The sequence below is a fragment of the Phyllostomus hastatus genome, unplaced genomic scaffold (genome assembly GCF_019186645.2).
Source record: "Phyllostomus hastatus isolate PE091 unplaced genomic scaffold, TTU_PhHast_1.1 phas_contig_40, whole genome shotgun sequence".
Taxonomy (NCBI): Eukaryota; Metazoa; Chordata; class Mammalia; order Chiroptera; family Phyllostomidae; genus Phyllostomus; species Phyllostomus hastatus.
The window spans coordinates 65039747-65063562 of record NW_025333872.1 but is presented as its reverse complement, the minus strand read 5'-3'; the positions used below and the strand labels follow the sequence as shown (position 1 = coordinate 65063562).

The 23816-nt window shown below is 44.4% G+C and overlaps 1 protein-coding gene across 1 annotated transcript; it reads left to right on the top strand.

The window, feature by feature from the left end:
• The first annotated feature begins 10905 nt into the window (after positions 1-10905).
• On the top strand, positions 10906-20556 carry LOC123821847. The gene is made up of 7 exons (XM_045843564.1): positions 10906-10970; positions 11669-11884; positions 13356-13428; positions 15024-15148; positions 18706-18866; positions 19220-19313; positions 20372-20556. Exons 2-7 carry the CDS (start codon positions 11821-11823, stop codon positions 20554-20556), a joined length of 702 nt encoding a protein of 233 aa, XP_045699520.1. The 5' UTR covers positions 10906-10970; positions 11669-11820.
• The last annotated feature ends 3260 nt before the right edge of the window (positions 20557-23816 follow it).

Below are 23816 nucleotides of genomic sequence, written 5' to 3'. Positions count from 1 at the left end.
ACTCTTATAAAAATTCTCCGTAAGTTTGGACATTTTGTACGTTGACAGTATCTCTGTCAACTTAGACCTTATGTCCAGCAGTCTTCAAAATGCTGGGTTTTTTCCTTTCCCCAGGGTACAATTACCTAAATAAGTAACTTCTGGAGAAGAACTGGGGCAATTATTGTCCAGGCGTTGCAGGCTTCTCAAAGGGACTGGTGATTCCTTTAGTTGTGATCTCTGAGTCTCAACATCAGCTCGGGTCCAGAAGCTGTTCAAAGAATTCTGACCTTTTATTGGTACAGCTGCCTCAGCCTTGTTCCTTTCTCTTCACAGCACAGATCCGTGCATCAGAATTACTCAGAGGTTCTTGTTGAAATGCAGATTGCTAATCCCTATGCTCAGAGTTGTTTAACTGAGTAGGTTTGGGTTGGGGCCTGAGGATCAGTATTTCTAGCAGTTTTCCGGATAATGCTGACTGATCGGGGGACCACACTCTGAGAACACTGGTCTAGACTGATCTTGGGTGTAGGGACTCCAGCCGTTTCCACAGCCTCCTTTCCCGCTGCTCTGACCTTGTTGCTCAGCAAGACATTTGTTTCCATCTTGCTTCTGACTGTTCAGCATTGTCATTGGGCCTCTAATATTCTGGGGTCTTCTCACTCCACGTTGATCCATCATGGGATGTAGGCTGCCTCTGGGGATAGGGCCTGCCCTTGGGCTAGGGCTCTGGGCAGCTGATGGCAGTCTCTGGGCGCCAGGATCCAGCTGTGAGCTGTCAGCCATCAATACTTGGCAGCTGGGAAATGTGGGCGATGCCCTTCAGACCCTACCATGCATCTGCTAGCATCTATCTTGTGTCTGGGACAAGAATGAGGTAAGTTTTGCTTCAGGCACAGGAATGTTAATAAACAAAATATTTTGATTCAATATTTTAAAACATTGAAATGCAAAAATAATCCATGGTGAGAAAAATATCAAAATTTTAGACAAACGCAGGATCAATATCACTAATTTCCCTCAGTTCCAACACAGTTTAGCACGGCGTCTACCTTCATTGGAACACAAGGTCATGGAGCGCTGGGGTTTCCTCTCATTTGCTCACTGAAATACCCCAATGGTTAGAGGGGTATCTGGAACCTAGTCTACGATCAATAAATATTTGTTGAATGAGACTTTTGAGACATTTGAAGAAGGAATGACCACTTATTTACATTTCCCCATTTCCCCTCTTTTCTCCTCCCTGGTGTTTCTTCACTAGCACTGACTGCACACAGGAGGCCGCTGTCGCCGGGAGCCAGGGGACTCTCCGGGAGTTGTGCTGGACTACAGAGACAGCCGTTGACCAGAGCAGGGTGTGCTTTATTCTAAAGGTCAATTTTGAGGTGTACATCTTTAAAAGTATTTCTTAACTGATTTCAACGTCAGATTTAAGGGACATATGTACTGCCTGTCATTGTCCTAACTCACTACAGCTATCAGTTGACAGCTTGTGTAATTAAGAGACACTGTCTACAGAACAGCTCCTAAAAAATCACCCCACCCCCTAAGTGCAGGTGGATTTAGGGTTCCAGGACCAAAAATTAAACAGAAAACTTGGATGCGGATGGAAAGAGTACTGGTCCGCAAGCTGCTCTGCTCCTTGCTTTCTGTCCCGGGGAGACCTGTCCGGGCCCCAGAGGAGCGCTGGGTCCACGAGAGATCTAGGTGTGGGCTGGCTGGCAGCGCCGCACTCCTGGTGCTGGGAGAGGATGTGGTGAGAGCAGCTCGCACTGATTCTAGTAAGTCCCCTCCTTACAGCAAGGCCTGTCACCACATCCTACCCTCTCTCACCCACAACCAATTTTAACATTCTTCTTAGCCAGTGAAGAAAACTTGGGAGTCTCTGGGTCAGATAAGAACCCCAGCAGGTTAGAGACAACTGCCATTCCCTATAGACAAATGAGATTGTGGCCTGCCAAAATTAAAGCCACCTTTGAAAGAGAAGAGATTTCCGACTGTCAGTGACATTCAGGGAAATACAATGGGGCAGCTGATGGATTGGGAGAGCTGTGTGAGGTCCCAAGGTACCTACTTTGAAGGGGACTGAGGCGTCATTGTTCTATGTACCATGATTCTTGTATCTTGTATCTTCTTCCTTAAATGTCTCTATCTTTCATACTACATGGAGGGATATCTTCTGGGCAGACCTCATACACTTAAGATACAGATGACAGGTAGATGGACAGACAAATATTAACCTTTCACAGCAACTCTGAAAAGGTATCATAAACCCTGATTTATATGTGAAAACAGGATCAGAGCTAAAGTTTTTCAAGGTGACACAGCTTGAAAAATACAGCTGACAGACAGATTCTGGTGGAAGAGGAGCTGTGTGTGAGTCTGAAGCCAGTGCCCTGTCAGCTGTATCAGGACAGCTCCCCAAAGAAACGTGGCTGTGCCAGGGCAAGGCCGAGGTCACAGGGGCTCCGCTCATCTCCATTTCAGTCATCATGTGCTTTCAGAAGCGAAAGTGTGGGACCGCCCTCGCTAATGGTCACTAAGCTAGGACAGCCCCGAGCCAGGTTGAGAGCAGGTCCCTTCCTCGACAGGCAGGACTTGGCAACTGCTCCATTGTCTGAAGCAAGTGGGCCCTCAGTGCCTTGGCACTTAAGAAAATGCAGTAATGCCGCAGGGCGGCCGTATGCAGCTGTGTCAGCGGGGCCATTTACGGTGTGTTGGGCTCCAGGCACCATCCACAAGGAACACAGGAACCCTGCCCCCGCAGGATGGCAGGTGGCCCCGCCACGGTTCCCTTCCACTTCCCACCAAGCGTGTGCACTTTTTTTCAAGGAGCACTTTTCCTCATTAAAAAGTTTTCAGTTGCTGGACCCTAGATAATCCTCTTGCAGGAGTTTTGTTTATTTGTTTGTTTCCTGTGCTTATTTGCCTTGAACAGTGATTCCTCTAAGTAAATAGTGGGCTCTGGAAAGGAAATCAAGGTCGGCTGTTCTTTCTGCTGCTCTCACCACTAGAGGGCATGAGGCATCTCTGCTAGACGACCTGAAAAGACTAGAACGCGTACAGTGACCAGCAAAAGCTGGATGCGTGCTTGCGCTCTGCTCTCCTGATGAAATCGTTTTCTCCAGAGCCATCTCATTTGGGCGCTTCCAGCAGACACACGGTCCAGCTGAGGAGTGGGCAGGAGAACAGGCGAGGCCCCCTCTGGAGGCACGGCTTTTGATCACTATGGAAAATTGCTCTGTCTTCTGAAGACTCTGAAAATGTGTACCGAGCCAGACTGGGACAGCGCTCTGAAACCCTCGGAGCCATGACACCGAGCCCGTTTTAGAGAAGCCTGTGTTGTGAAAGAAGACTCCTTTACTAATGTGACTTCTCTGGGAGGTGGGGAGCAGGCTGTCCGATTCGGAGTCTGCAAGGTCCTCAGACACTTTGTTGATTAAAAGCTTCAAAAAAATTGCAGTGTCTCACACCATCAGTAGGTCGAATTATTATTATTTTTTAAAATATAACTGGCATGTAATGTTGGGTAAATTTAGGGTGTACAACTTGTTGATTTGACACATTTATGTATCAAAATATGATACCACCTTAGCACTAACAGCTCCATCACTTAAATAATTTTATATATGTATATTTATGGTGAGAACAATTCACATCTCATCTTTTAGCAACTTTTAAGTATATAATACAGTATTAGTAACTGTGATCACTATGCTGTGCATTTGATCTTCAGAACTCATTTATTTTCTAACTGCAAGTTCATACCCTTTGACCAGCATTCTCCCCAACACCCCTCCTCCCCAGCCCCCAGTAACCACCATTCTACTCCTTGGTTTAACCAGTTCATCTTCCCCAGATTCCACATATAAGTGAGATCATTACAATGTTTGGTTTTCTCTGTCTGGCTTATCTCTTTTAGCTTAATCCCCTCAAGGATGTGTGTGTGTGTGTGTATATATATGTATGTGTATGTGTATGTGTATATATGTATATATGTATAGATATGCATATATCCTTGAATGGAAAAGGATATATATATATATATCCTTGAACTTGAATATATATATATATTTTTCACATCTTTATTTATTTTTCCGTTCACACTTAGGTTGTTTTCGTATCTTGACTATGTTGAGTAATGCTGCATTAAAGACAGACACTCAGATATCTCTTCAGGAGCCTGTTTTCATTTCCTTTGGATATAAACCCAGAAGTGGAATTGATGGATCACATGACAGTTCCATTTTTAATTTTTTGAGGAAGCTTCACGTTGTTTTCCATAGTGGCTGCACCAATTTACATCCCCACCAACAGTGCATAAGCATTTTCTTTTCTTCACATCCTCACCGAAACTTGTTTTCCTTATCTCTCTTTTTAAATCCAAGTATATACTTATTGATTTTAGAGAGAGAAACATTGATGTAAGAGAGAAGCATCAGTCGGCTGCCACCGGCCAACCCATACATGCCCCGGCCAGGGATCAAACCCATAACCTATGTATGTGCCTCGACCTGGAATCAAACCTGTGGCCTTTTGGTGTATGAGGCAACACTTCAACCTACTGAAGCACCCAGCCTGGGCTATTCCTTATCTTTTCCATAATAGTCATTCTGACAAGTGTGAGGTGAGATCTCATCCTGGGTTTGATTTGCGTTTCCCTGATTGTTAGGGGAGAGTCGCTCAAGAAACCAGATGGATGGGAATAAGAGGGAAAGTGGAGCCAATGTAGGGAGATTAAAAGGAAAGTGGGGCCAACCAAGGGAGCTTGGGACTGGCTCAGTTCTTAGATCAGGGTTTTTAAACGCAAAAACCTGCGGTTGGAGTATTAGAGTCTGATTGGCTAGAGCTGGTTGCTGGGTGAAAGCTGCATCCTGTTATGCCGGATAAACTGACCCCGGACCCTAATCTTCCTGGGTAGGGTCTGTAGGCAGCTTCCCACAGTTCCATTTTCTCACCTGGTGATCTTCATCCCTCCTAGGCCTGCACAGATCTAACACTGATGATTAGTGACATTGAGCATCTTTTCATGTACTTGTCGGTCATCTGTATGTCTTCTTTGGAAAAATGTCTATTCAGTTCCTCAGTCCATTTTTAAGTCTAATTGGGGTTTGATTGGTGTCTTTTAATTTTTATTTATTTGTTTGCTCTTGAGTTTATATTTTGGACATTAATTTGTACATATGATTTGCAAATATTTTATCCCATTCTGCAAGTTGTCCTTCCATTTTATTGATGGTTTCCTTTTCTGTGCAGAAGCTTTTTATTTTTTAGTTTAGTTTGATATTGTCACACTTGTTTGTTTTTGTTGCTTTTCCTTTTGATGTCAAATAAAAAAAAATCGATGCCAACACTAATGTTAAGGAACTTACTATGTTTTCTTCTAGGAGTTTACAGGAGGTGTGGGTTTGGTGCTTAGGGCTGTGGGGGTGCCCCAGAGCCAGTTGGGAGACCTTCAGGTGAGGTTTTTCTAGCATCTCATGAGTGGGCTTTCTGATAGAGCCTAGAATGCAGTCAGAAGAACCACGTTCCTTACTGCCCTCTGATATTCTTACCTGCCTTTTGCCCAATCTCTTCCCCACCTCAAGATATCACTGGGCTCTCACTTACTGTTTGCCAGGCTGTGCTAAGCCTGGGGGAACTATAACATATTTGTAATGGTCTGGCCACTCTTACCTGAGCCACCCTTCTTGTTTGAGGAATTCCCTCACCCTCTCTGACCCGGCTGAAAACATCAGCTACTCACCATCCTGCACTCTTTTACATTCACAGTGAGTACAGGTGCTTTGACTAAGGTTTAGCTAATTAGATGTGTGCACTGTGGTGATTTGGGAGCCAGAGAGGCCAGGAAGGAGGGAGGGTTGATTACCCACCAAGGTGGAGGGCTGTGGCAGATGCTGTGACCGACCCTAGTTTCTAGGAACAGTTGGCAATGCCAGTGGGAAGACAGCACATTCTGGATGTCTAGTAGCCTGGCTTGGTGGTGTGGTTTTCCAGCTGGCTCTGGCTGCTTTGTTTCCCTTTTTCACACCTGTTTTCAAGCCCACTGGTTCAGTGAGCTACTCCAATCACTTTTAGCAAAATCCTTGTGTCCTTAAATAAACAGAGAAAAATTTTGTTCCTTATAGCTAAGAACCCTGATGGACACAGAGAGAAGAACAATTAAAACTGATCTCTGTCCCTCAGGAGCTCAGCACACAAGTGATTTCAGTACAGTCGGTGTTCTGGCGGCAGGATAGGACACGCTTGGGGCATCTGCCATGCTGAAGTGAGATTCAGGGATGAACCCACGGGCCTTCTGACAAGAGATTTTTTCTGTTGGGAGAGATCAACCGACATTCGTATAACAATGTCACAAAACAGTGCTAGAGACATGCTCGGGGTGGGGTGGGAGCACTGGGGAGGTGTACACTCCTGACAGGTGAGGCGGTGATGCGGATCTAAGAAGGCTTTGGAGAGAAGAATGCAGTATCTGAGTCAAGTCTTAAAAGAAGAGTAAAAGTAAGTCAGACAAAGACAAGGGGGCCTGGAGGAAAAGTAGTCCTTCCCTGTGCAAGAGCAAAGGCCCAGAGGAGAGAATCAGCATGGCGTGTGTGCAATTCAGCAGTCTGCTTTTGCTAGAACCACTGTGTTCCCCAGGAAAGAATAAACAAGTTGTCACAGAGGTGTGCTTTGAAGATAGGGCATGAACACAGACTTAAGAGTTGAGAAGAGCTGCTTAGGAGAATGGGAGACAGTGTGGACCAGAGTATTTTAGTGGGTCTCACCCATGTAGGGTGATTTTCTCCAGAAGCAGTTAGCTACCAATGTATGTGTAGTAGTAAAAAGACTGCTGGTCCAGAATTAGGGTTTCATTGTGAAAGTAAAGGCAGGCCCCAGTCTTGGTCCAGTTATGCTTAGGGAGAACTAGGCACACCGTTCAAACCTGCTTTTGGTTCAAAAGGGGGAGAAGACGTAGAACTGAGGTGAGGAGGGTGACAGGGTGTAGTCTGGACTGAAATCCACCACATATGACCAAGTTCATTTCATGCCCTAATGCAAGGGGCATTAGATATTCTGAGTACGGTAGAAAATTGCAAGTATAACATAAATTTTTAAAACAGTATTGCATTTACTATGCCCCGGAGCTCAAGGTGTTCTTCCAAATTTATTTGTATATTGACACTGTATTAATTTACCCTGTGAGGAAAATGTGTAAGCATTTTAAGGAAAAAGCTTAAAATATTGACAGCAAATATTTATAGAGGACCTTTTATGTATAAAATACTTTTTAAATGTATTGGTTTTAGACTGAGAAGAATGGAGAGAGAGAAACATACACACTGATTTTTTGTCCCACTTAGTTCTGCATTCGTTGGTTAATTCTTGTATATGCCCTTGTAACAGGCTGCTGAGGTAGAGGTGCACCCCAAAATGGATAGAGCCCCCACAGCTGTCACTTGAGGAGATGAAGGAAGCAGAGCAGGGCCATGGAGAGTTACTTTGCATACCTAAAGAACTTGGCCCGTGTTTTAGTTAAACACTGAAGCCAAGGTTAAATGGCTTTGCCTACTGGGAACCAGGAACATGGGCATGGCTCTACCCAGTGATGGGTTGTAGCTGGAGGGGCTTGCTGTGCCTTCACAAGCAGCTTGGAGGCAGTTCTCTTGCATCATGGGGAGAGGCCTGCCTGCACTAACAATGGCAGCCAAGAAAGGCAGAAGAAACCAGTGTGCTGGCAGGTGTAACCTAGTATTGGAGGAGTTGGAAACGGGGTTACAGAGGAAGATCTCTGCTGGGATTTAAACTCAAGCGCTGGGTAGCCATTGCACTCTGGACCACACAGAAAGGCAGGATGTAGCAGTCGTGTGGGTTTTAGCCACGTGGTCTGAAGGGGTGAAGATGGATCCTCCCCAGCCCACCATGAGGATGTGTTTTGGGATTAAGAGCAGGAACCTAGTTAGCTGAGCACGGACAACTGGAAGAAACCAGAGTACAGACAGGAATCTGCCCAGCTTAGCTACAGACTTCTATTTCTTTTCCTGAGAGATGGTACCTCTGACGGGCCTGGGTTGGCAAGGGTTGGGCAGGACTGTGCATTTGTGGGTGTTTCTTTGTTTCTAAAGTGAGCAGGATTTAATGGCAGGATTCTGCCATTATTCTAAACCTGTTTAACTGTTGAATACATAGTTCCTTTCCTTTTCATATGACTCTGGCATTGGGAGTCACGGTTCTTATCAATGGCAGGCAACAGAACCTGGAGCAACAGGACCCAGTGGGTTCTGTACACCCTGACTGGGGATTGAACCTGCAATCTTGGCATATCGGGACAACACTCTAACCAACTGAACTACCTTTACAGGGCTTATAAAACATTTATTTAATTTTCATAAAAGCCTGGGATAGCATAGTCACAGGTGGAGGAACTAAAAGGCAGAGAACTTCAGTGATTAGCCCAAGGTCACATAAGTGGCAGGTGGAGAAGGTGAGGTCTGAACCCAGATGGTCTGGTTCCAGAGGTGGCGCCCTTAACTACATATTCTACTGTCTCTCCTTAGAAATGTCAATTCTTCTTCACGGCTAGGGGCTGAATTTTGTCTTCTCAAAATTCATTTGTTGAAGTCCTAACCTCTAGTACCTCAGAATGTGACTATATTTGGAGAAAGGGTTTTTAAAGAGGTGATTACATTAAAATGAGTCTGTTGGGGTGTACCCTAATCCGATCTGACTGATGTTCTTAGAAGAGAAAACACAGACACAGACACTTACAGAGGGAACGTGGTATGAAGACACAGGAAAAGACAGCCAACTACAAGCCCAGGAGAGAGGCCTCAGAAGAAACCAACTCTGCTGGTGCCTTCATCTCCATCTTCAGCCTCCAGAGCTGTGAAAAAGTAAATTCCTGTTGTTTAAGCCACCACGTCTGTGGTCCTTTGCAGCAGCAGCCCTAGCGAACTAATACCCTCAATAGAATATCCGTTATGGAGCAAAGGAAGGGGGAAGCAAAAGGGAAATTAATTTTTAAGAGAATTCTTCTCACTTAAAATACAAAGTATGTGCATTTTACTAGATAAAGGAAGCTTAATTGGATCATGTCTTTAAAAGAATTAATCTAGAATTCAGTTCTGTAATGGGAAGAAAATAAAGCAGGGATAGTCTCCATTTATACTGAAGTCATATCATAGACAGGAAAAGGTAGCTTAATTAAGGCCAAAGTGTTTTTGTTAATTAGCTGTCATCCTCACCAGTGGGCCTACCAAGGGACGCCACAAACAATTACCGAGCATGGATTTATTGATGGGAAGATGAGGTTGGCTGGGCATTAAGTGCACTGTGCTTCCGTAGAGGGGGCAGTATTTTCATTAATAATGAATTTGTCTTCCCTCATGTCTTCCGAGTGTCCCACTAACCCTGGAATTATTGGTCTGAAACCTGAAGCCTTCCAGTAATTATAGGCAATTGAGAGATTCTTAGAAAGTGTGATAGTATATTCTAGAGGAGAAATAATTTCAAGCGTATTTATTTTTTCCCTAACAAATCTTAACCCACATGTAGTTAATATTGACTACCTGCAAGGCGGCGAGGGGCTGGCACTGCAGGCTTCCTCGTGTTGAGGATTCTGGGAGTGCTCATGGCCCCAGGCCCTCAGAAGGTCTGTTTCCTGACTGGTTAAGAGAAGTGAACTAGGGAGTATGCCAGTCCCAGGTCTGAGTCACATTGAGATTGAAAAGCCTTGCTTGTAGATTTGAAAAACTTCGAACTTGGACCAGGTTGTTCTGGTTGCATCTCCTGTCCCATGCTTCATAGAGTCATGTGGTTCATGTTTTCAAAAGTTCAAAATCAGACCATCAGTTAACTGTTTTATTTCAACAGAAAGTATTATCTCATTTCTCTCTGAAAACCCGGAGAGTTTACATCTGAAAACCCGGATCTCCTTTTACCAACTTTTTTCTTACTAGCCTTGAAAGGCATCAACACTCCGTGGAGACGAACGCAGGCCAACATGCTGTATATCCCTGGGAAACTCCGTCTCGGGTCAGGAAAATGGGCAAGAGCATTGTTTCTTCCTCAGGGGCACTCACCTGTGAACATATGATCAATTGAAAGTAAGACTTGCATGAAAAAGATGAAGAAGATACCCGATTCAGAGTTAAGAGAGATGGAATTTTACAATTCATGGTGACAATATACAATGGTTGGCACTCAATCTCACTTTGAATAAATTAGTGGGAAGGAGAGGAAAGGGTAAAAAAGAGGCAAAAGCCAAGGAGACAGATAGAAATACACAAATGAAGACAAATAAAAAGAGACAGTGTGAAAGAGAAGGGATGCAGAGACCAAGGCCGAGAAAAGCGTGCCCAGGCCCAGAGACATATAGGCTGACGTGTGTACACAGGAGAGAAATAAGGTCATATTGGTGTCATAATACCAACTCATGACATCCTACGCCTCGTCTTTCAGATACTATTGCTTTAAAAGCTGTGTCACATTTTTTCACATGGAAATCAAAAACAAAACACCCCAAATTAAAAACATAAACAATAAATGAACCTTGTTTCATTGCCAAAATAAAATAATGCTGAAGGCTGAATCGAACTGGGCTGGGGATTTCTTACTTTAACATTCTTTCTACAAGTGAGTGCGTACACACGTGTGCACACACACACACACACGAGACGTTTTTGGATAATGGAAGAATCCACTGTTCTGACAGTGAACCATGGTATGGCTCGGCTTGCTGGTCAGGGAGAAGAGCCTTGTGGTGATGGTGATTCACATCCTCCCAAAACACTGGCCAGCAGCTGCTGGGCTGACCGGGCTGCAAACTGTGCTTGGTTTGACTGTGCAGAAGTGCCCAGAGGCTGTGGGCAAGCAGACTCAGAGCTGCTCTCATTCTTGTTTTTCTCCTGTTTCCTTGCAGGAACCTGCCTTGGAGGCACCCTCCTGGGCCAGGCCTGCTCCCTGCCTGCTTCCATCCGGTCATTGCTTTCTGTATCATTCCTCCCTCATTGGTGAGTTCTGGAGGCCTGGCCTACATAGCCTCAACGGGGTGGGATCAGCTGGGGAAAGAGAGACACCCAAAGGGGGAGAGGAAGATTTTAAGATCGCTTGCCCTTTGCTGGGCTTCCTTGATCAGCCTTAGTGTCTCGGATCCATCCAGTTATGGCCACGTACCAATTTTTTCATGCTGTGCCATTTGAAAACATCTCTCTATTCCTCTTCTATTCTCTGGACTATTGGCTTCTCTTCCTCGCCAAATGGCTTCTTAACTGTATAATTTTTGCTGATTCAACTCTGATGATAGTTCAAACAAACAGTAAGCTATTAAATCCTTATATATTTTAAAATGTGTTCACACTTGGCATTATCCTGAAGGCAGCTATGAACAAAAATTCTGCTGGGAAAACACTGCAGGACTGCAACCGGTAGTGGGGACGAGTTTGTAAATACATATTTATTTCAAAATCTTCCGTGCTCCCAGGCGTCCTTACTGCTGAGGAGTTTAGTGAATTCTGGGACTATAGAGGAGTTTGGAAATGTATGGGTTGGTGGTTCAGTTACTGGGTGTTCTGCCACCTGCTTGCAATCCACAAGGAATTTCACAGCCAGTGCACATGTGGTGGCAGGTGCCCAGCGACTGAAAATGAAAGTGAGTTGTGGATGTTGCTCTCTTTTCATTCAGCTTTGTTTCAAATGCTCTTCTTTCAAGAGTCATCCAAGTGCCTTTCCTTTAAAGTTAACACTACAAGGAATCGAAGCCTCATTTCCTGGAAATGCAGGGCTGGATGGCAGCCATCCCCCAAATGAGCCCCCACGGAGAAGACTTGGAGACAGTGAGCTCCCCACTCAGGTTTCCGGTGGATGCATGTGAAACCCCACGGACTGGGGGATGAGGTCATGGATTACTTTCTCACTGCTGTCAAGGGTCAGTTCAACTTAGACTTCCTGTCGTTGTTGTCTTAGATCATGCATGACTCAATCCCTCTTAGCCCATTTCCTCACACAGCCGATTTCTAATCACCTGTGAAAAAAAACACCATTAGTATCTTTACATTCAACAGGAGATGTAATGGGAAAGGACTGAGGAATTACTGTGGATTCACAATAACAGGGGTCAAATAACACAGGGCTGCAAAGAAGGAAACGGGGTGCGGTAGCCGTTCAAGGAGAGGGAGTTAAGTAGGCTCACCAACATCATCACTAACGTGTCTTGTTTTTCTCTGAAACTTCAGTCACACAACTGGGGGGGCTAGAGGTTGTGGTGGGAAGCACACGAGCTTTGCTCCCTGGTGAATACAGTAGGAATCCTGCCTCTATCACTGGACTCCCTAATATTAGACAAGTTTCTTAACACTTCTCAGCCTCAGGTCAGGGATAATTCCAAACTCTCAAAACTGTAGCAAAAAAACAGAGATTCTGTATTAAGGAGTGTTTGGTACATACAGACACTCATTGCATGATTGAACTATTAATATAATTCAATGTGTAATGCCCACTCATCGGAGTGGGCATTACCCTGGTCGGATGCTCACTCGGAAGTGGCCAGGAAAAGAGTCAAGATAACCTGGAAGCTAGCAGGAATCTGCTGAGAATGGCTTTAAACTTCCTTAATTTGCTTCCTTACTACCTCCTTAAAACTCCCACCTCCACCCTCAGGACACCTGACACACACACATGCAGGTACACACACATACACAAACAGATATAATGTTTTCTTTCGTTCCATGCAAATGCTTTCCATTTGCCCAGAACTCAGTTTCCTTGTCATCTCTCAGTGTCATCCAAGAGGAGCTTCTCAAATCTGGGTGTCAGCACAGACACAGGGGCTTAGCTGGCCCAGTGAAACTGCGATGCTTGGGAGCCCTGCTTCTGCCTGGTGTCAGGGCAGAGGTGTGGGTCAGCAGGCTCCAGTCCTGGCAGGGACCTGGCTGAGCCTGAGATCCCCTCACCTGTTGAGGCCAGTCCTCTCGAGTCCATTCCCCTCCCAGGGGCTGGAGCTGTGTGAGCTTAACTAAGGGGCAGAGTGGAGGTATCCGCCCCCAGCCTTCCCATTGCCAGGCAAGGAGAACAGCCTTCTGTGAGTTCGTGTGGAATCTGCCAGCAAGAGCTGCCTGAGAGAATAGAGAATGCCTGAGACAATGGTACCCTCTGTATCAGTGCAGAGTGGGAGACCAAAAATGCTGACATTTCAGTGATTACATTAAGGATCTACAGTCACCTTGGGGCATCCCATAGATCACTTAATAGATGAGTCTTACCTTTTTTCCAGAGCTTAAATTAGCTTTCAAATATCTAAAAGGTTAGTATATCATTTAATTAGAGGGAAACCTAGCCTCTTTCTCCATTCCCATAAATCACTGATTGTGTGTGTGTTTTACTTTGCATTTTTTGCCTAGATTTTGCAAGCTGGGAGCAGGAAATCACTACAAGCTTTATGTGCCTACATAAGGTGATCATGCATTGGGACAGGTATTGCAAATACTCTGTTTTAGTTTGGGGACTCAGCAGAATGTTTCACCCAGAATACTAAATAAATGGTGATTTTGTGGTCTTATATACCCTGGAATTCTGCTAATAAATATGGATAGACAAGAAACCCATTCGGTAAATACTTCTTAATTCTCCCTTGGTACAACGGAAATGCCACTAACACCTGTGCCTCTTCACACAGTCTAGCAGGGAACTCACTCATCAGCAGGGCGAGCCATATGGTGATTGCCCTAAGGTCCCGCCTTACGCAAATGTCACTGCTGTGCACATCACAGCAGATTGTTTCCTTATCCACCTTGAGAGGCTGTATCTTAAGTAACTGAAGCAAAGTTCTATTTGCCCAATGTCAAGCGCACCATGCACTTTTGTAAGTTAGTGGTCTTGCATATATTAAACTTAATTTCCTGAATATTTAAAATGTAATAATCTGGCTGTAGGTTTCTGGCCCATTTGCACAACCAAATAATGCTTAATAAAACTCAGAAACCAACTTTAGCTTTGTCTTCCTACTGTGAATCCATCAGACCAAGGCACTACAGAAGTGGGTTTGTCAACCCTCTCCCAGGTGCCAAAGTCCAGGCAGCCATTGGCAGCTGTGTCTGCGGCCTGAGCCACAGCCACATGCAGCTCAGGGGTGCTGACCTCCGGGTGTTTAGTCTGTGACTCAAAAGCCGACAAGGATCTCACGCTTAGTTCTTAGTGCTGCAGGTTAGTGTAACTATGCTAAGGCCAGGCCCCAGCTTGAGTCAGCTTGATTCAGACTTGTGTTTTGAGTTAGGGCATAGGGCCAGAAGAGTTTGAATTGCATGATCATTTTTCAACTGTAAAAGAAAAGTTTTTTTTTTTTAGAGAGAGGGGTAGGGAGGGAGAAAGAGAGGGAGAGGAAGATCTATCCGTTGCCTCTCAGACACAACCCGACTGGGGACTGGTGCCACAACCCAGGCATGTGTCCTGACTGGGAATCGAACAGACAACCTTCTGCTTTGCAAGCTGACAACCACCAACTGAGCCACACGGGTCAGGGCAAAAGAAGAACTTTTTATTTTTAATTTTTACATATACATCTGATAGAAAAGTTAAGATGACATGGACTTGCATCTCAGATACCAGTTCCTTGGTCAGTCCCAGAGAGCAGGGGACCAGGACAGAAGGTGTTCGGGGCACAGGAAGACCAGGCTGCGTGCAGAGACATTGGCCCAGAGACTGGGACCCCCGTGGCCATCGTGGAGGATGGGAGTTGCCTTCCTGTGACTTCATGAGCAGCACTGCCACAGCGGGGGTTAGCATGTATGGTGACAAGGGAGACCACATTGGAAAATGACGAGTAGGGAAGAGCTGAAGCCCTTTGTGAAGAGGTGGGTTAAAACCTAGTGGAGCTTGAGCTGCTACTCTTGTAGGAGAAAACTGCTGTCCTCAGCCCAGTCCTCTTCAGTGGTGTCACTGTCAGAGGACACAGAACAGCAATCAAATGGAAATTAGTTCTGATCCGTACTTGCATCTCTCCAGGGACATTAAGAAGGAAATAGTTCATCGTCTCCAGTCTCATTTGCTAAAACATTTTTCCTTCTCCCCAGGCTCCCCTCTCGCACCCTGCAGCTTACTCAGCCTCCGGGCCCTGCTTCCCTCTCTCAGCCTTTGATGACACAAACCTGCCGTTTCAGTGGCGTCGCTTACGTGGATGGATCTGATCTGAAAAATGGTATGCCTTTTGATTGGGATGGGGTGAAGTGTGTGGAATGCTGAGAGAAAACAAGAGCGTTTTCCTCCGGGGTGACGGAGAGGAAAGCTGTGACTACCCAGACCAAAAGCAGTAGGAAGGGTGTTTGGAATCGTCCACCTCTCCGCTCAGGAGAGTGCGCACCACCTGGCGCGGGCGCTGCCATTGTGATATGGAGGCTTGATGTGGTCATTTTGACCAGAATAAAACGAAATCATTTATGTTTTTTATTTTCCAAAATGAAAACCACTTTATTATTTTAGCTGATGACAAAAAATAATAAATACCCATTTTAAATGCTCTATGTCCAAAATGATAACAAAGCCCATTTAACACAGAACACATGTGCGTATTTTTTCTAGAATTTGACCACAGGATAGGTTATAAAAATTGCTGGTTGGTTTTTCTGAGACTCAAATTTTAACATGGAGTTTATTGTGCTGGACATTTCTTAAGAACTGTCCTTGAGGTCAGCACCTGTGGAAGGAAGGGGAAGAAAGCGGAACTGGGTAGAGAGAAATCGGGCCGTGATATAGGATAGGCCCAGTGACAGCCTCGCTGACCCGCAGGGAGCTCTGGAGTGGTAGCAGCCCATCCGAGTTGTTGTTGTTCTCTGTCCCGCAGAAATGACTAGCCTCGTTCAGGGCGTGCCCACCGCCCCTTGGGAGAGGAGAACGCTGGTAGAGGCAGCGCTGCAGCAGAGGCAGGTTCCTGCAGGGCTCACAGCTCAGCAACAACTCTGATTTTGGAAGGAGATCTGTGCAGTGCGTTTCCAGTTCCATATCACACATGCGCACACACACACCATATAACTTTAAACAAAATGTAATCATATCACTTATGCTCTTGTGACACTGACATTTTTTACTTAGCAAAATAATGTAAACATTTCCCCCATGCAGCAAAATATAAATCATATTTATTTTTAATTACTGCAGATACTCTATTGAATAGATTGTACAGTATTTATCTAATCCCTGTTGGTGAGCATTTAAGAACCTTTCTGGATTTTTTTTTTTTTTTTGCCTTTACAAATAAGTCAGTCATGAACACTCTAATGTGGATATCTTTTCACCTATGTCTAATTGTTACCAATTAAAGTTGTTCCCCAAAATGAAATTGCTGGGCCAGAAGGTGTGCATATTTATTGTGCTTTGAAGCAGAGCACCAGATTACCCCCAAAAGCTGTACCAACTCACCTGGGCACAAGAATGATCAGTGTGATCTTTCTAGTCTTTGCTACCTTCTTTGGTGAAAGATAGCTCATTGTTTTCCTAATAACATTTATCAATTAGTAACCAGGTTAAATGTTATTTCATATGTTGATAAATTATATTGCTTCATTTATTTTTATTTTATGAATTATTTGTACCCATTTTTTGGCCCATTTTTCTATGGTTTCTAAGTGTCTGTTATATTCAGAATAGTAAATCTATTTGGTATGTATAATATAATCACCCGTGCCTCATTTTCTCTCTTTCCTTTTTTTCTTTCTTCTTTGTTTCTTTGCTTCTCTTTTTCTTCCTTTCTTTATTACTCTCTTTCTCCCTTTCCTTTCTCTCCCTCCCTCCCCTCCCCTTCCTCCCTTCCTTCCTTCCTCTCCTAACCAAATACATTTATCATCTCTTTTAGAGTTTCTGTTTTGAATTTTATTCTTAACATATTTCTCTCTACCCAACTCTACAGAAATATTCTCCTGAACTTTTATAAATCCTCACATTTTCAAGTTTTCTATTAATAAGTAATGTGGGGAGAAAAGACATTCTCTCCAGTTCACTCCTTAAATCTCATCTAATTCTCCAGCCACATTAAATTACCACTTACTGAGAGATGTTACAAAGAAACTACAGTTTTACATTTCAAAATGATCATTTTGATGCAAGGGCATCAAGTTGGTTTTAATAGTCTTTCCTCCTTTGGTAATATCCCTGAGTGGTCAGAACTTTCTGCCTTGGGTCCAGGGACGCTGTGACTTTACCTGAAATAGGAGGCTGAGCCGGGAGGGTGCGTCCTTTCAGTTTGCTAACTCCGGGGGACTCCCCTGAGCACCAGCTACTGACAATATAAAAAACAGCAGCACCAGTCCTAGGCATTTTTGCTGCTCACCCCCTTCCCCACCCCACATTCCCTTTTCTTCCCGCTTAGTTACAAGAGACAGGCTTCCTAGTTATGTGTGTGGATTTACAGGGGTTATCTACTCTGCTTCATCCTCCAGCTGTTTTTTAAAACACTATTGAGGTATAATTTGCATACTTCAAAATTCATCCATTTATAATGTACATTGCAATGATTTTTAGTAAATTTACCGAGTCATGTAACAACCGCCACAATCCAGTTTTAGAATGTTTTTATTGCCCCAATAAGATCCTTTATGTCTATTTACAGTTAACCCCATTCTCATCCCTAGCCCCAGGCAACCACTAACCTACTTTCTGTCTCTATAGAGTTGCATTTTCCGGGCACAACAAATAAATGTTGTCATATGCCCCTCCAGTTTTACATGGCCTCTTATTTCTGATGAAAAATTCCAGATTCAACCTCAGCTCTGCAGAAACGGGGATCAGCCAGACACAGGTTCAAATAGGTTGTAAATGACAGAGCTATGACTCAAGTCTAAGTCTTGTGATTGCACATTCCTTCCACTTCCTCCTGCTTTCCTGAGCTGGACACATTTTCATTGTTGAATGGAAACTTTAGTGATGACCATTGTTAAAATAAGCCTCAAGGAGCAGTGGCCTTCCGGGTCCAGACAGAGTCTGTGACTCTTCACTGCCACCAGAGGGCGCCACAAAGAGGAAATTGAACTCACTTCTGCTTGCCACCGTTGAGCATCTTAAGAAAAAGAATGTGAATTGTGACCCAAGTGTGTTCTGGGTGGAATTTTTCTCACAAAACTTTTCTTCTTTGGGTAATTGCAAACAGTGATGGAGAATAAAAGCTAGACACTTTTTGGTGCACCTTGAAAATTTCAGGCTTCTCAGACGGAGATATATATGTATTATTTTTAAAGATTTTATTTATCATTTTTAGAGAGGGAAGGGAGGGAGAAAGAGAGAGAGAGAGAAACATCAATGTGTGGTTGCTGGGGGTCATGGCCTGCAACCCAGGCATGTACCCTGACTGGGAATCGAACTTGCGACACTTTGGTTCGCAGCCCTAGTTCAATCTACTGAGCTATGCCAGCCAGGGCTGTATTTTTTAATATAATAAAAAGAGGAAATAGAAATTTGATTTAGGAAGCCAATGAAGAGTTCTTAAGTTATGACAATTCAGCATGACAGATATCAAATAATCACAATATCAGGTGATTTTGTTAACCTTTTGCATTTCTACATAAATAAATTTATCTTTTGAGAGAGAAGGGAAATAGAAACATGCTTTTTAAGTTACCCAAATCCAGTGTCTGTGTAGCTAGAATTAACTGGATAATAATACAAAATGACAGCTGAATTTATCTTTTGAGAAATAATTTTATTGTAATATCTCCCCTGCTATGTGGAATAAAAATGGCTGAAATCAGTTGCAATTTTTACTTTAAGAGGAGCTCAGCGTCCTAGTCTCCAGATCCAGGGGGCACCGTGCCTGTTGGCTTCCCCCCACTAAATACCCCCCAAACCCCCTCCATTTTGGATGGGTGGAAGGATGGACGTTACTCAACAGCCAGGATGGGAGTTCCCAGGAGCATCTTCAGAACCGAATGGTGAGTTGTTCTGAGCATCACGCCTGCCTGTAGTCAAAGTCACTGGAGCCTTATGTCTGGTGGTTCTGTGCCCCTGTTTTCTCCATGATGCCCAGAATCCTGGCAGCAGCCGAGGAGCCAGCACTGGCCCAGTCCCAAGACGTGGGTTTTAGGACCAGCTATTCCTGTACCTAGGCATGTGTCACTATCCTTTCTGTATCTCATTTTTAAATCTGAAAAATGGCAATAATAACATTTGCCTTAACTACCCTTTACCTCAAAGGATTGTGTCAAGGAACAAATGGGAAGAAAAGAATGCTGGATGTGCACAAAGTGCAATTATTATAGCACTGTGCACACCTGCGCTGTTATAGGAGAGGAAAGGCGGCCGAGGAAAAGACTCAAAGATGGAAACAGAGAAGAAAGGCACAGCTCCCCCGGCACGGTTCTTCCTGCAGTCAGACAAAGGTATGTGAAGACATCTTTCTCATCTTTACTCTAGCCAACCTCCTCTGAAAGAGAGAAAATAATCCATTTTAGCTTGATGAGATGATTTCACCAATATCATTCAAGCATCAGAACTTCAACAATATTTATGCTTTTCTAGGAGGATTAATTTGCTTTTAAAATATAAAACATAATATAAAATGTAAAGCTTTTGGAGCTCCTTTCTATCTGCTAGATGGAACGCTGCCCAATTCATGAATCATTAGATAAAGCCAATTAGATCTTCTAATTTACAAAGTTGAACTTTGTTTTTCTAACACCTCTTAAAATGTAATCTCTAAACTAACCACAATTTATTCTTTTAAAAAAGCATACATAGAGAAACATTAACACAGATATTAATGGTAATAATGATTTATCTTTAATTTGGATCCATGAAGTCTCTTTGGAGCTTTATTTCCCGTCCGAGGCTCCTACTCTAACTGGCCCGGTTCCAGGATTCTGCTCCTTCTGAAAGCACATGGATCCCATTGTGAAGGAAGTAGGGACACTTAAAGGCTTTCTAGGCACCCTTCCCCCAGGCCTTTTGCTAATGTGTACCAGAACATTTCTGAAAAGAAAAAAGAAAAACAGAGAGAAAGAAATGCTTTGTAAAGAAAAGCTCTGCCTTTGGGCACAACTGTCTGCTGTTAACCTGCAACCTGGGTAAGAGAACAGGAAACTTGTACTTTGATAGTGCGAGCGGCCCTGCCTTGGAACACTTACTCTGTGCCAGGCACCGTGCCGCCCTCCTTCTGTGGATGACCTCATCTGCTCGGCTCGTAAGGTAAGAGTCATTTTTATGAATGTCATGTATATTGAGGAAATAGAGCCTCGAAGACTTTAAGCAATTTACCGAGATTCACAAGGCAAATAAGGGGTAGGGCCAGAATTTGAACCCTCAGGGAATCTGACTCCAGGGGCCTCACTAAATTAAACTGCACTGGTTTGATTCATACCAAATCGGGTAAGATACAGATTTTTACTGATAGGTACAGAGGAGAAAACTGGAGTTTTGAATCGTTCCTTGACTGGCACAGGCTGCAGCTCTTATGAGAGTGAGCAGAGAGTCAGCCCTAGTTCTGAGAGGACCCTCAAGCCCTTGTTCTTCTGCTTACACACGCAGCTTGTGAGCTGCTCCCATCCCCTGAGGCCACTTGAAATACCAAAGGAACCTGGAATCGGCAGCAAGAGCCGCTCAGTGGCAGTTTATCACTCCCCCTGACCTTTGACTCCCAGGGAGGCTCAGGGTCTGATAGATCTTTGCCTGCCTCTCCCTGCCTCTCTCTCTGTGGTCTCTTAACCAGCACTGACACAAATTAGATAATCGAGGTTCAGTTATTGAAGGGATAAAAATAATGTGAACTGTACAGTTTGCTCATGTGCTATCTGGCACTAACAGCACGGGCCAACCAGCAGATGTTGGGAGTCCAGATGAAAGAACAGACACCACGTGATCACAGGTTTACAAGTGTTGTGTGGGATCCTTGAGGCTCTTGGGCGTTGCTTTTTTTTCTCGGGGGAAAAGCAGCTTTAATAGCTAGGAATGTTTCTTTACACTCCGTGAAGTTCTGGCAAACTTAAAGTTATGACACAAGCTTCTCTCCAAATCAAAATGTGATGCCAAATTTGGCCTGAGGGGAAAAAGTCTATAACTATATGTAAACTTAATTTTTATTCTCAAATGTTAATTTTTATCCATGGATGGTTAGTAGAAAATAATGGTTATAATCCCCTGAAAATGCACATTCCTCTCAGTCAGGGAGCTAGTCAACTGAAATATCTCTGTTCAGTAAGTTTGAACAAGACCCTATGGTAATGGTATATTTTAAAATGAGCAACTACTTTGGGAAATGTGAACAATCCATGCTAATTTATCTGTTTTTTTAAAAACTGCTTTTCTTTCCTGAAAAAATTAAATTGAAATATAATCGACACGTACCAGTGTATTAGTTTCAGGCGTACAACATAATGGGGGGATATATGCGTGCAGACAGCCCCTGACTCACGATGGTGTGAAGGCAGTACCTACTCTGTAGAAACTGTACTTTGAATTTTGATTTTTGATTTTTTTCCCAGGAAAACAGTATGAGGGATGTTTCTCTCTGGCGGTGCTGGGCAGGGGCAGTGTTAGGATGGGAAACAACCAACACTACAGCGTGTTCATTGTGCTCGATGATCTGCCTACTGCAGGCTAGTAAGACAGGGTCTGCCGCAGATAGTGCCCCTCTTTATGTGCTGGTAATCTACACCAAATCTTTTACTACAGAATCATAAGCCTGCAATTCTGTAGCATAACAATATTGTACTCAAGCACATGATATGACATTTTCGGTGAAATGTTTAAATTGCTGTTCATTCCCGTACCCTGCCAACCACATTCAAGGGTGTTATTTCTGCTGGACCCTGTATAGTGCTCTGGAGCATATTTCAGGTAGGCTAGGCTAGGCTAAGCTATGATGTTTGCTAGGTCAGTTGTATATAAATGCATTTTCAGCAGGATATTCAATTTATAATGGGTTTACTGGGACATAACCTTATGGTAAATCAAGGGGCATCTGCGTATTGTGAAATGGTCAGCACAGTAAATCTAGTTAACATCCCTCATCACACATAGTTACTGTATTTTTTTCCTTGAGATTAGAACTTTAGAGTTTTATTCTCTGAGGAACTTCTAAAGCTGCAGTACAGTAACTTTTGTTTCAGACTGAGATTTAAAGGCCAGGAGGAGGATGTTGAGAACGCAAGTTGACTGCCACACGGGATTGGAAAAGATAGTCCTGGAACAGCGACTGCGACCTGGACACTCAGCTTCCCTTTCTGCCCTTCTCTGTTTACAAAGGGCAAAAACAGACAGATGGGGTTTTGAAAACTTAGAACTCAGCAGGACAACTAGAACTTTCCTTTGAAGGAGCACAAGCAGACAACAGCTGAAAGCACGTCCTTATCACAAGCTGCTGTAAGGAAATGCTTTCTTCGCACCGCGCAGGTCCCCCAAGGCCCCAGGTCCGATTGCCTTCCCCTGAAAGTGTCCTCTGCCCTCATTCGGAGCGGTTCCCTCTGGGACAGGAGGGAAAGGAAGACAGCTCGAAGTGGGTCACAAAACTGCCTTACCCTGCTTGTTTTGCAGAGGGATTCTTTTGTTTTTCCTGTTTACTTTCCTCTTTTCCTGACCCTCCCTATCTTCCGGACTCTCCAGTTCGTGTTACCGAACCAGACTGCTCAGACACGCCCAGGATGTTGTCTCCATCCCGCTCTTTCTCTTTGACATTTCTGCTTTCTGTGACTGCCGATGACTGCCCTATTCTACAGGGCAAGTAGAACCCCAAAGCATCTGCCAGGAAGCTTTTTCCCAAATGGGAAGAGGGCCAAAGGCTGGCCTTTACAGAGAATACCAAAGGTCAAGGGTCAGGAAGTCAGATTGTGGGAACAGAAGTGGGAACACTGAGTGGTAAGTGGGAAATAACAGGGAGCTCAGATTCACCAGGGACCACACACGCAGCAGGGTAAGTCTGCACCCAAAGTGCAGTACAGAGAAACGGGAGGGAGTCTCCTGCCAGCAGTCCTGCACAGCAGGGTGGGGGTGGTGGGGGCAGGGTTGAGCTACAGACAAGAAGGAGGAAAGAGGCCAGGATCTCTAGCTGGTGGGGCCAGAAGGGCTTTGGAGCCTGAGGCCAAGGCCAAGACCCTGCGTTCACCACTGTGGATGCGAGGGTGATCAGAGCCCTGCTGGACAAGAAGCAGGGGTAGTTTTGACACCTAATGCTGCCCACCAGAACTTGCTTCTTCTTTGGTTTCTGTGCATTATAGTTATTATTGTCTTCTCCTGCACTTTGACCTTTGGCCTTCTTTATTGTGATTTTCTCTCTTCATCCTAACTTCACCTTTTGTTTTCCTCTGTAGATTCTCTCTTTCTAGGGAGTCCGAGCCTTCCTTATTCACTGTATTCTCTTGTCTCAGCACACCTTTTCTTCAGCCCTGTTTTGTGCCCACATTCCAGTTCTCTGGTGTGAGTAGACACCTGGGCCACGCTTGTGGATGCTCTGGTATCACCTTATCGGCCCACCCTGGACAGTCAGCCCTCACAGCAGAAGCTTATAATGGGTGCCATGGTTGGGCTGAAATATGGTACCACCCTCCTGTTCCCACCCTCTTGATTCAAGGGATGGGTTTTTCCGGTCCAAACTCTGGAGGCTTATGGTGCTTTCAACTCAGAATATAGTCATTTTATTGGAATTAGTACTTCTATTAAGGAATCCTAACTGGCGGGGGAATGCTGGGCACCTGCAGTCACTTGCTCCAAGGAGGCAGCGCAGAGCTGCTCAGTTCTGGGACCTCTGGAGTGGTCAAGGTCACCTGCCCAGCAGCCCCTTCCCACCAGTTTGGCATGAGTCTTTGTGTCTTTGATCCTGGGCTTGCTGGACTCACAGTCGGGGCATTCCCATTGACCAGTTCTCATTCATCCAAAATCCCTCGGCCCTTCTT

Excerpts from the sequence above, each read along its gene's own strand:
- LOC123821847 (XM_045843564.1), top strand. The coding sequence starts at position 11,821 with ATGCATGTGAAACCCCACGGACTGGGGGATGAGGTCATGGATTACTTT. Across the intron at positions 11,885-13,355 it reads CTTTCTCACTGCTGTCAAGG|ATTTTGCAAGCTGGGAGCAG; the intron begins GTCAGTTCAACT and ends TTTTTTGCCTAG. Across the intron at positions 18,867-19,219 it reads AGCATCTTCAGAACCGAATG|GAGAGGAAAGGCGGCCGAGG; the intron begins GTGAGTTGTTCT and ends GCGCTGTTATAG.